The sequence below is a fragment of the Leuresthes tenuis genome, unplaced genomic scaffold (genome assembly GCF_036924035.1).
Source record: "Leuresthes tenuis unplaced genomic scaffold, fLeuTen1.0.hap1 SCAF_2, whole genome shotgun sequence".
In the NCBI taxonomy this organism is placed as follows: domain Eukaryota; kingdom Metazoa; phylum Chordata; class Actinopteri; order Atheriniformes; family Atherinopsidae; genus Leuresthes; species Leuresthes tenuis.
In genome coordinates, this window is record NW_027325356.1 from 38,165,179 (window position 1) to 38,178,830 (window position 13,652).

At 40.1% G+C, this 13,652-nt stretch overlaps 1 protein-coding gene across 1 annotated transcript in view; it reads left to right on the top strand.

Moving 5' to 3' along the window:
• The window catches only part of cep89 (centrosomal protein 89), a 45,443-nt gene extending 36,380 nt beyond the window's left edge, over window positions 1–9,063 (top strand). The window contains exon 18 of the mRNA XM_072381014.1: window positions 8,050–9,063. Within this exon, the coding sequence (XP_072237115.1) occupies window positions 8,050–8,263 (214 nt within the window). The 3' untranslated portion in view covers window positions 8,264–9,063. The remainder of the gene's footprint in view (window positions 1–8,049) is intronic.
• Window positions 9,064–13,652: the final 4,589 nt, after the last annotated feature.

Below are 13,652 nucleotides of genomic sequence, written 5' to 3' on the forward strand. Positions count from 1 at the left end.
GATGTGGCAAACTAGTTTAAAACCGTGCTACTTCCACCACTTTGTTTCACAGTTGGTATGATGTTCTTTCTCTGTAATGTAGCGTTTCCTTTCGTCAAATATTATATTTCTCGTATTAGACAAACACTTCGCTGTGGAGTCCTCTGTTAACAAACATTTATCCAACAGCCCCACTGGCATGCTATTTTCAGTCTATTGCTTTAGATAATTTTGCTTTGGGGTACTTGACGTCAGCTGTTCTTGATCTGCTTGTTGTGGCTGGTATGACTGACTTCTATTATGTTTTGGTGGTTCAGCGGGTGTTTGATCAGTTGCTCAGTTTCTGGCACATTTTATTGCAAATACGACAAAAATATTTTCTAATTTTAGTTAACGTTCACAGCTCCAATAAACATAGCTTCTGCTCGGCAACTGTTCTTTGTTAAAAATTCTGACAAATCCACTGTAGGCACTTGCACCATTAGTTTGTGGACATACATTTGCAGCTAAAATGAGCTCCTTTGGGAGCTAAAGAAAAGCAAATGTTTCACTTCCTGTCCTGATTTTGGCAGCGGTTAACATATTTGCTCTAACTACTACCCGATCTCAGGAGTATATCAACGTCAGGCTGTGTTACAGGAGGCAGGGAAATCAATTAATGACCAACCATATCAGTGTTTCATCAAGATTTACAAACCCTAAGCTTATGTTGTATATTTGTCTTATAAAGTGCGTACAATTAGTTTTTCTTGCATATAGTTATATATATTCTTGTTTTTTAGGTAGCTCTTAAAAGCACTTTTAAAACTGTCGCAGGCTGTTACTCTCAAAATACCCTGGCTGCTACTTTGATGTTCCAGAAACAATCTAGCACTTCCCCTTTATTCCACTGTCAGTCTGTTTTTAGCTCAGTCTCTGGGCCTGCTGCCTGCCGCTATCAAATGAAAGCAAGCTAATCAAATTGTTGGAAGAACCTGCCCTGCTCTGCCCGGAGGGCATCTTAATGACAAATCACACGCATTACCACACACATCACTACCCTAGAGGCTTTACCTGTTCTCAGTAAGGTCATCAGTGCGTTTAACTTATGTTAGTTGAGCCAAAAAAAAAAAAACTACCTCATGTCTGTAGTTGGTACAAAGGGCGGTTTTGATCCATTACAGACAACCTAATCATATCAGTCATGGTTCAGCTTGTCTTGTACTGGTTAGAGGCTAGCATTAAAATTGATTTTAAGATTTTCTTGATCAGCTATACACAGTGAAAACTACATTTTTAAATCCTCCTCTTAAACCTCAGACCCTCCGGCAGTGTGCTGCACCTTAGCACCGGCCCAAAACTATGGGCTCCAGCACTGTTGTGCCTCTGCTCTGCTGTGGTGCTACACACAGCTTTGCAGATGGACATCTACCTGTTGTAATGATTCTGTGACACACAGGTCTGTGTCAAAAATATGTGAAACTGTTTACACGGGCTGTTGTCATTTGTGTTTTTAATGTTTGTTTTACGGTTAAGATAAGCGCTGTGAAGCTAAGCACTTGAAAGTTTACAGTGCCTTAAGGGAATGTCAGTTCTGTTGTATCAACAGCTTCTTCCTTAGTCTTTGCTGTATTTTGGGGCTTTTGTTTCCTTTTTGAGATGACCTCTGCTGAGATCTTTCTTTTTTCCTCTTTAAGCAGTGAACTTCTGGACCATCATAACTTTTTTGCTTTTAGCTGAGGGTTAAACACTGGTAGCTTTTATGCTGGGCTTTCGCAACCAGCGCCCCTGAGCTCTGTAACTTCATATGAGACTTGTAGACATCGCCTCCTAAAACCTCTCTTTTCAGAAAGCCCTCTTTTCATTTTAGTTTAACAACTATCATGTCTCATATTTACATCATAGTAACTATCTATGGGTTGTTTTTTTTCAGTCTGTAAATCCTCTAACTTAATCATGTTCAACCATGTGAAAACTTTGCTGTGAAAAGTGTTGTAGAAATGAACTTTTTGTTGCATAGTTGAAACTTCACTGAGTAATTGGGATGCATATGGCTGAAAAAAATGTAAAATCATTCTAGTAGCTGGTGACGAGCTACTATGAGTATTCATTGAGGTTTTAGGAAGGCAGATGTAGAGGTTTAGACTAAAGACAAACCCTTTACCCTCACACAGAAGAAATAGCTACTTCTCAGTCATTCTCTCCTCCCTCTGATCCGCTGCTTTGTATTCTTCCCATGCTACTGCAGCAAAGATGCTGATAGGTTGTGATTGCCGCCTGCCAGCTGAGTTCTGCGTAACCTCCAGGGAAGCAGCACTGCCCGAGACTTGATGGAGCTTGGGAGGGGACTGAGAGTTCAGATCTTTAGTTTTTTCTCTCTCATTAAATGCAGTGCTGTCTTCCCCATTACCTAGCTGGAAATAAAACAGAAAGATGTGCTTTTTATCAATGAAGACCAGCCTCTTTTTAAGGGGTTCAGCTTTGGAGAAATAGTTCCACTTTCATTTAATGTACTTTCCACAAACATCCTGATGAGAACATGATCGTATAATCCATTCTCCACACTTATTTAGTGCCTTTTAACCTTCTGCAAAGCTCTTTACACGTGTCTGTCATTGAGCCATGAAGAGAAAGATACAGCACATTCATCTCTACAATCACATATTGAAGGCAATATGGGGTTTAATGCATGTGTTTGATAGGGTTTAACAGGACTGAAGGCAGAAGTGGGTTCATCTTAAGTCTAAATCATTTTGTCAAATTCTTACCATTTTTATTGAAACAATGATTCAGTGGAAGTGCAAAAACTGATCTAAATGCAGCGCTGTTCCTGTCAAGCAGGTTGGAGATGGTAGCTGCTGCAGCCTTGATAATCTTCTCTTTTCACGCTCAAGGAAATTACCAGTGTAAATTGCTGACATTCTGTTATGTTAATGGTGTACAAACTGGACCTCATGCATAATAAATGCCAAAGCCCCAAGATGCAAATAAATAAACATATTACATTACACACAACAAAAAGTGCTCTTTAAACCGGTCTGCTTGATCCAGCAGAGTAGATGTGTTGTTTATCCAGCTGGCATAGGTTCTAAGTTCCCTGTTAGTTGCATGCTGTTACCAAGACCTTTACATTTTCTACGTCTTTCCAATGAGTGAGCAGTCAGGGAGGGAAAATTATTTCGAGAAGCATGAAAAAGAAGGATGAAACTGACAGTGATGGGAGTTGATTTTGTAAAACTCTTTGCCTGTTTCTTTGCAACCCTTTTCTGTCCAACCTGTTTCTTTAAACATATTGCGGGTGAGAACTGGCATTGGCATAGAGAAGGTGTTTCCTAATAGCAGCACAAACTCACCTGAAGAATCAATAGTCATTTTGTAGAGCTGAACCCAGTACAAAGGTGCCATTTCTTGCACCCACTGAAATAAGCCACTTTTTCTGCTCGCCTGTCCTTCACAGAATAATGTGCCCTACAGTTCTGTAACACAAACATTTCCTTCCACTGGAACACAAATCAGAGCCACATTTGATCCGGTTTGTGAAGAATGTATTTGAGGTAATTCCATGTGACATGAAGGCAGAAGCATAAAGATGTATATGCTTTAATTAACCTTTACAAACACTTATAACCGTTAATAATGATGAGCTGAGTGACATATTTGGTCATTTTATCATTTTCTAGTGTTTTTCCAGCTCTGTGTACATTTTTGTTGAACGATTTCTAAACGTGTCATTAGGAAATAATATCTTCACATAAAAGGGTTCATCTGACATAAATGAAGATACTTGCTGCCCTGTTTTGAGATTTTCAGGGTTTTGATTCAGTTTAATTTCAATAAAAAAAATATAGAATGTGCAAATCCACAGCAAGGGCCCTTTAAGTTGAGAAAAACCCTGTAACCACAAAGAAAGCTGCACTCTAAGAACTCTGTTTGTACAATCTACTTTTAAGTTATTAAAATACAATGGAGCTTTGTCAGTGAGAGCTTTACATGTGAGAGGAATGACCTAAACTCCTGGATTTGACAGGGAGACTAACAGAAGTCCCTCACTGCAGCATGTCGGCTCAGCTGGTGGCATTTAGCAACACTGTCCAGATAAAAGATGGCGGTCCCAAAGACTTGATTTGGGAAACTTATCCTGTTGAAAAATAATTCCAGAGTTTCTCACATTATTATCATGCCAAAATACTGGCATAATGGCTATTTTAGCCTTTGCGTCTATAAGGCATGCTTGTATCTTAAGTTACTGGTTTTGTCTGGCTTTGCAGATATGTATCGCTGAGTGGCCTCTGCATAGTAAAGGAGATTAATGCTGTGTTGCTGAATAGTATAACAGAATAATGTGTAAGGGGAAAAGTATTGGTCCAAGGATAGAACCTTGTGGAGCTCCATAACTAACTCTGGTGTGCGAGACTCATCGTTTATATAAACAAACTGTAAATGATTTGATAAACGTGGCTTGAATCTGCCTGGTGCCGTAGTTTTAATCCCAGTGATATGTCCCAATCTCTCCAGTACGTGTTGATGGCTTGGTTTGTAGCTGGACTGACAGAGCAGTAATGGCATGGAGCGAGGTGGTCTGTTGCAGAGCGATAGTCCAAGTGAGACAACCGCAGCTCACTCGGACTGTAATTGCAGGGGAGGTGTGCAGGAAAAATGGAACGAATGTTAAGTCTTTTTATGGTATGGTAAGTACACTCAGACTACATCTGCGTGGTCTTATGGTCACAGCAGCTGTCCTACCAAAACACATTTCTATTGAATTTTCCATCTCTCTCTGCGGCAATATTAATCTTTTTTATTCAGTATGAGGGAGCAGTGGTGAGAGCGGTTGCCACAGGTAACTGTTTGGGTTGGAGGTAATTGGCACACAATATGTGGGGGTCATTACCCAAGGAAGACAAGGGACGAAGTTTGTTTTTAGTCCATGTCAGTCACTCTGAGACACATCATTCTCATAGTCAATCAGTGTTCTCAAGAAAATTTTAAAAATATCTTCCAGGAGCTAAGTGAAATATATTCAAGGTCCTCGAGTCCTCAAGTCCAAACAACAACAGGAAGTTTTCTTGTCTCTGAAGTCCCGCAGGAGCTGTTTTAAAAAATCCATGTGAGCCTTTTATGTTCTGTCACCTGTGTGGTTACGGTGTGGTGAATGTTTCAACAGAAAAAGCAGCCATGCTCAGCAGGGAACAAATCAGTAAGGCTTGATAAGAAAAACTATGAATATATGAACAACGTTCATCATGTACGGTTATGCTGAGGCTCTCGTCACTATAATCAGCAGTTAAGAAGGTCCAGACAGGGGAAGCTGATTGCTTCATCTGATGATGTGTGAACTGACACGCTGACAGTTTATGACAGAGGAACTTTAATGAAACGGCCATTATAACAGCAGACACCGGTAATTATATACCGTCGCCTTGGAGCTGTTACTCCTTTGTGTTTTCTCTCCTTCTCTTTCTTCATGATTAATCTTTCTAAATAGCATCTGCTGTATAAAATTGAAAGATTCCGTCTGTGTAAAAGAGAGAAGGTATGTGAGGATACCAATTCAAATCTTTTGAAGGTACTTTGGGTCTTTATTGGTTAAAGCAAACATGACTCTCTACTGGAAATAACTACGTGGGCTCAGGAACACTTCTGAAGATCACAAATCTGGTTAAAACAAGAGTGGAAAAGTGGAAAACTCTCGTGTGAGCTGATGAATCAAAGATTTTACATTTTCATGGCAATAACAGATGCTATGTTTCTCAGCCTAAAGAGGAAAGGGAACAGCCATCTTATTGTCAGCACAAAGTTCAGAGGTCAGCATCAGTCATGACAGGTGAGTGCAGTAGTGCACATTACAGGTGACTTGCACAACTCTGGTGGCACCTCGGATGCTGAATGATGTACATATATACAGGTTTTGGAACACATATGCTGCTTGTCAGAAAGTGTCGAGACAGTAAGAGCATTTCTGTGACACTAGGAAAAAATTAATTATTGTGTTTGAGCTTGTCAAAACAAGAAATCAGGTGGTTGGGATTCGAATCACTCTTGAATGCTCCACATATGCTCCAAAGTTCCCTCTTTTTTCATCTGTTTGTTAAAACAGTAAAACCATAAAGCTGCTCTTATTATTATTCTGTCATTGTTATTCTGCTGCCTTTCTTTGACCGCTATACTTACCAGATATTGTCGTTCAGCCCATTAAGGCCTCGTGTCAACTGATGGTCTCTTAAAACATTTCTAAAATGATGCTATGCTCTACTGAATTCCTAATTTTATGACCGCAACATCTCATCTGACAAAATCACCATATGAGTAGCCTACAGATGCCTGTGCTGTGAATTCAGCTTTACTTACATGTAAGATGATCTCCCACAGGGATTAGGTTACTTTTTCTGTCAACACCAGCTCCTGTGGAGGTCAGTGCAGAACAAGAGGGCTGCAGTAAAGAAAAAAAAGTTTTGAGGAATATAGATGCGATAAAGATGAAGATGGGTGGAAACACTGCAGCTGCATGGGAGGACGTACTGTGGGCGTGATTCATTAAACAAAGTATGCTCTGCAGCATGTAAATGGGACTATTGATGCACTATTCTATCTGCTGTTATCATTCCTGTTTTCAGTGAGGGATACAATGATGCGCATCTGTTTTATTTACATTCTACACCGTATCACAACTGTTTTGGAGATTGTGATTGTGCTCACTGCAACCAACAAGCCGCATCAAAGTTATGATGAAGTATTCATGAGAACTTACAGCATAACTGAAACCCAAGAGACAGGCTACATTTGAACTTTAATTATAGTGTGAACAAACTCCTCTGTCTCAGTTGTGTGCAAGTATTTAACAGTAAGTTGGGGAAGTGAGTAATTGGGGACCAGATGCTGAGTGATATAAAGGCCCTTTTGTGTTTTAATGATGGGAATTGTGATCGTGTGAAGTTTCGTACTGTTTTGTCTTTAACATTTGCTCTGTTTTTAATGAAGTTGCTGAATAGTCTTGCCCAAAAGAAAAAGTTGGATTTGATCTGGAGGATTAAAAAAAAAAAAAAACAGATTTATGCAGTAAAAGCTAAATGCAATCAAATTTAAGAGTTCAACTTCCGATGAAAAGTTTCGTCTTTAGCTGCTAAAGTGACCTGTTCAGTGACCTGAACGTCAAACCAGTCTCATCTGCCTGTTCTGGTGGAATACTTCAGAAAAGCTCAGTTTGATTTATTTCAGTTTGAATGTGTGAAGCTTTTAGCAATCATGCCACTCTGCAGCTGTCATGTCATCTGAGTGCAACGCAACAGCACACAGACTGAGCCCCGATGACTTAATTCAGGGATGATTTGTCCTGCGCTGTGCCTGGTGAGTTAATTTGAGGGAGTGCTGCCGTGCTTCAGTTGAACAATCCGTTCTGAGACGGAGGAGAGTGTTGTGGCTCGTGGGACTTTAAGCCACCAGGCACAGGAATTTTTAACAAGCTTTGTGTTTTCTTATAATAGCTGAAGGAGAAGAGGCCAGCACCCTGGCCACTTGGTAATCAGAGTTTGTGTGTTCTTGTGAGATCAGTGCTGTTTAATCCAATCATGTGTTTAACCAGGTTTGAGCGCAGCCAGTCAAAGTGATGTTGCGTGTTACCTCACTTGTCCGAACATGCCCCGGATACTGATGTAGCTTTAAAAAAACAAACACCAGAGCTGTCTCTTGTCACTGCTGCAGGCCTGTTTAATTAAATCACAGCATGCGAAGCTGCAGGCATTTCTTTACAAATAATCGGGAAATGAGTTGATGCATTCTGCTGCAGAGATTGTTTCCCAACAGGGTCACCTTTTCTCTGCGGTAGCCTTTATGGTGATGCTAGATGCACTGTAGAAATGGGCAGATGCTCTAAGAGCAAATAAGCTATTTCTAAAGATGCTGTAGCATTCATTTGTAGCCGTTTCTTTACACTGCAGTCTGGAAATGTTCCAGAGATGTTCTGGAGGGTGACTTCTGACAACCCAAATGTCTCACACCAAAGGAAAAACACAGGATGACCACTGAGTGAGACGGTGAGACAGGGTGACTGACTGGATTTCCTTGAATTTACTCTGATTTTCTTCATTCCTTCAGGGAGGTAGAGGAGGAGCTGGAGGTGGTGTGGCAGGCAGCAACAAGGGAGAACCAGCAGATGAGGGAGACTCTGTTGGACTCAAAAGTGACCGATGACCTGCATAGCTGGGAACTTGGTGGCAAAGCCCCTCCTGGCTGCCCCGCTCAGGCTTCAGATGAGAGCACCACTTCCTCCCAGCATCAGCACAAGCATGGGCTAGATTTCTACTGCTGAAAGCCCTGCAGGTGTGCCTGTTCCTGCATTTGCAGCACAGAGGAGGAAAACGGTTATCTGGGTCAGGCTCTCCAAACACTTCTCCCTTTGTTTTCTCCTAGTTTGTGAACCAATATCACAGTAAACAGTAAAGTTAGGAAAATAAACGGAATGGCAAAAACAGACGTAAAACATCCCATTAAAAATGCTATTACGCACCTTAGTTTGACATCGTAGCCAAAGATTTACTTGAGATTTATCTGTGTTTTTAACGTATTTGTGCTTTTAAACTAGTCTCAGGGTTTTAAAAACCTGCCAAGTACAATGGAGTTACAGGTCTATGAAACAGTGGGAACGTTGCAATATTGTGATCTAAGTCAATGATGCCATCTAGCGGACACACGTGGTATCGGCATTGTAATTATTGGAACACTTTATGGGTTTAGAGGAGACAAATAAAAACCGTGCCTCTGTGTTTGTGTGTGTTTATCTAATTCCTGAGCTATTAATTTGATGCAAGACCAGAGCCCCACACTCTTAATAAACCCGTTTATCACAGGAAATGTAAGTATGTGTATGTTTGTTATGTTCAAAATGAGGGTGGGTTGAAGGTATTTTTGTAGGAAGGAAAGACTTTGTATTCGTTAGTGTTTTGACACATAGAAATGCAAATATCTTTGTATGTCCTTGGCTTTGTTTCTGTATTAGTATTATATTTGGTACGTATCAGAATATTTTGGAGGCATTGCTGATTTTACGAATTTGTTCTTATTTTTTTTTCAGTGGCTTCTGTGTATGTAATAAAACTGATTTTTCACCATTATGAGCCTTGTTTTTTGTCCTTGCTCTGGAACAAAGTGTACCTTGCTTAACAGATTTGCAAATACTGCAAAGTAATAGTTTCTGTTGAGTAGAGGCACGCTGATCATCAGCCACTAACCTAACATTACCTCTCAGCCCTGCTGGATTAGGCTGAAACCACAAAGCAGAGCAGCGGGTATACTGTGCGCACCACAGAGCCCTGCTGACGAACAGAGCAAGACAACAGCAGTACGCCGACTCACCGGGGACAGGCCTCATTCCTGGTATGACTGCAGAACACGAGGCTTGTCAACAAACCCAAGCAGCTCACTGTTTGGTGGAGACTATGACCATCAAACCAGGGAGCCAAATTACAGCACTGCACATCTCAGCTGGTCATAATGGTTACAGCATTTTTAAGGTGTCAGCATGCTCAGCCTGACAGCACAGATTGTTTTTATATTGAATTCTCATGTGACAGGAAGCTAATGATATGAGATTAGCGATTTGAGAATCAATTCTGGCTGAATTCATGGCATAATTGGCTACTGCAAGCACCCAGTTTGTATGAGCATCAGTACATCTAATAAGGAAGGCAGGATCTAAACTACGTTTGCGGTAGACTGGAGTTTTCAGCTTAGTCCCACTTCAGCCATACTGGGTTCAATCACTGTTTGTCTATTCCTGTGGCAGTGAATCGTGACAGCGCCGTTGTTACTGGGTAATCAAAATATTTGTGAATCTTCTGAGATTTTACTCAATATGGTGCTGCCACAAATGAGGTGAACTTGGGCAGTCCTACTCAGTATTTATAGGATGTTCCTAATAAAGAGAATAAAGTCTCAGGTTTTCATTATCAGTCCTGTGCTACCCCACAAATAACACTGAGTAATGCTGCCATAGTAGTTGCAGGTCATGTGACATGCTTTTGGCCAAAAATTGTTATCAATGAATTCAGCCTCAAGCTGATGCAAATCATTTCTGTGATGTTAGCTCCATCCTGATGTTAACCCTCAGCTGGTTATCACAGTAAAGGTTTAAAGTTCGAGCACAGATGGGCGATATTGCAGCTCAACAACAGCACTCCCAAAACCAAAACCAGTCCAGTATCAGTACCACGTTCTTCAGGAAGTCTGGAAATGGTCATATCTCAGTGGAAATAAAAACTTACATGACCAGGAAGAAATCTATTCCAAGAATGATTTCAATTAAATAAATTTATAAATTATTTTCAGATTATATAATGATTAGTTTTAATAAATGTGTTTTTTATTTGTAACATGGTTCCTTTTCCTGGGGAATAGGTGATCCCCAGTCATTTTATGATGATCAATAAGAAACGTTATTGTAAACCAGCGCATGACACAGCTGCATCATAAAACCATTGTTGTGTTGAAAGCTTAAATTGGTTGTTTCTGTTGGATGAGCTTTAATTCTGTTTATGAAAGTATGCATGTACTTTTGATTCGGTTTATAAAATGGGATTAATGGGTCACTCCCTCTTCAGATGCCAAAGAAACTTCAGCAAAGAAGTAGTGGCATATTTTCATTTACAGTAAGCCTCCTCTCCGCTCGGGGTTCATTAAAACTATTTCTGGCGGTGAACGATTTCCGAGCCACAGGCTGGAGGACAGAGAAGAGAGGAGACAGAGGCTGGAATCAGACAAATGAGATGAGCCTAATGTTTACTAAAATGAATCCACTCCACCGTCCAAAACTGACTTACAAGACGGAAAAGTGTCTGTGTGCTCTATCATTATCTCTCCTTCATATCTTTTGTTTCTCTCACCGGTTGTTTCTCCTCTTTGAATTGTACATTTTCTATAGAAATTATGGACGCCGTGTACACCAGAATCAAGAGGAACCATCTGGGTTCTTATCCTGAAGGCATGGGGGTGCATTAATGCCTATGGAACTGACAACTTGCATATCTTGAAAGTCAACATCAGTGCTGAAAGGTACATACAGGTTTTAGAACAGCGAAAGCTCCCATTCAGATGAGATCTCTTCAGAGAAGGCCTTTCATTAAATACAGCCCATTATTCAGCATGATAATGCCAAACTGCATGTTTGTCAACAGCATACCTTCATAGTACATGAGTCTGGGCTGGGCCTTCCTGCAGTCCTCACCTTTCACCAGTTGAAAGCATGGCCACATCCTTATTCTTTTAAACACATTTTAGCCTCTTCCACCAATGCATTTTCAACTGGGACAGCTGCACCTTTGTTGTAAAGAAATACAGAAGAGAAACATGCCTTCGAAGTTGATACATACCCGAGGCCTATAAAGGCGCAACTGATGTGTGACAGAGGGAGCTGTTTTTGTCAGGGATCGAGTGGTGAGGTAGGTCCCAGATGCAATTCTTTCAAGATTCAAAAGGGTTTATTCAAAAAACAGGGAGCAAGACCAAAACATAAAGCGCGGCAGAGCTGGATTAAAAAATATTTAATGTTAGAAAAAACAAGACAAGGCTATGGATAAATAGAAAAACAAGACTATGAAAATGAAGCTGTGGGTAAACTATGGCAAGACTATGAGGCAGGAAATCAGACTTAACTTCTGTGGCAAGGCATGAAGGGTCAGTGAGGATTCTGCAATGAATGAAAGGAAACCAGGAGACTAAATGCTGTGGAGGGAGTGATTACTGAGTGCGTGCAGCTGATGACAAGAAAACAGGTGACGTGAGTGAAGCTGATGGCCGGGGAGACACATGACAAGAACAGAATCTAAAAACATGACAAAGAACCTGAAAACATAATTATCAAAACATAAACTGTGACAAAGCCTGAACACGACTGCAATCAAACCATAAACTGTGACAGAAAAACATCCACTGTGACAGTTTTCCATGTTCTATTGTGAATAAGACATTGGTTCATTATTATTATCATGTTTTTTTTTTTACAGTTAATATTTACATTTTACACAGAGCCATTCTTTGGAATTGGGGTTTTAAACGTGAATCATGTGATAAGCTCATATGAAGACTGCAGTGTATCTGGCCTCAGTCCAGCAGACTTTAGTTAGTGAGGATGAGTATGTAAGCTTCCATGTAATAAGTATCTTCATAGCTGTCATGTTCTCTGTGAAAGAGACGTGCTGTTATGTAATTACTGCTCTAATCTCGCTTATAACCTTTCCTTCTCATAAAAAATACCAGTTTATTGTGAGACGATCTTTGAACAGATAACTGAGAATGTATGGAACGGGTCATCAGGCCCGCATATTTCACTCACTCATTAAAAAGTCTCTTTGTCAGGACTAAAGTATGAGAACATGCTGTCAGGTGTTTGTGCTGTTTCCACCACCAGAGGACAGAACACGCCAGCAGTTTGTGCTGTTACCCACTGGACATGCAGTATACTTTTATTTTCCTTTAATTACAACAATAACTGAATATAGTGTAGATTTTTTGTCATTACATGAAATAAGAAGCCATCGTGTGTAAATATATCAGTTTCAGCCTATATAACGATGCATATTATCAGGTTTACAGCTTTTTGTAATATTAAACCCTGCTTTTGGATAAACATGTGCATAAAATCACATATCTGTGTTAAATTATTTCTTGTCATTAGATGACATGTGAATCAAATAGGGAACAAACTGACAGACTAACAGTATAGAAAAATAAAAAATAAAAATTTGTTTGCAGCCAAAAAAGTCTTTCATTACATCATGTAAGGATAAAAAAAGGTATATTATTCACATTAATGAGTTAAGTTTGCCATTTTATTATTTTAACATTGAACCACATGTTAAACACAGACTGATTTTACATATCAGGACATTAATTAAAAGACTTCTAGAACTGTGTCCTGTTCGACAGATGAGACCAAAGTTAGGATGTTTGCAAATAACGTATGGCACCATGTTTGGAAGAAACCAAACACAGCATATCAGCCTCAACACCTCATACAAACAGTCCAGCACGGTGGTGGAGAACTGATGATATGGGCCACAGGTCCATGTGAGGGTCAGATGTGAGACCATGTGTCCGACAGCTGAAGCCTGGCTGAAACTGGATCATCAACAGGACAAAGATCCCAAACACAGCAGCAGGTCTACAACAGAATGTCTGAAAAAGAAAAGAATCAAGGTGTTGCAATGGTCCAGCCAAAGTCCAGACCTCAACCTGATTGGACCTTAGGAAAGCTGAGCAAATACTGGAAACCTCAAGAGCTGTAGCAGCGTTAAGAAGAGCTGGACCAAAATTCCTCCACCACAAAGCAAGAGTATGATAACGCGAAAAAGACAAGAAAAGTATTTTTAACTTGAAGTTACTGCTGCTAACAGTGGGCTACTGTTACTGAACCACGGGGTGTACTTACACACTGCTTCTGCGTTCTGCTTGAGTTAAATAATGACAGTGTAACATGTCATATGTTGCTGTTCATCTGAGGTTTTATTTGCCTAATTTTCAGACATTGTTAGAATATGAGTACATATTTATTTCTATCATGTGCTGACACCTAAAAGCTTTGAATTGTGGGATTGTGTATTTTCTCTCTCACACGACTGTACATCTTACACTTAACAACATTGCTCGGTTATGAAATGTTATCTAATCTGCATTTAAGCTGTTTAGGTAAACAATGAATGATTTTT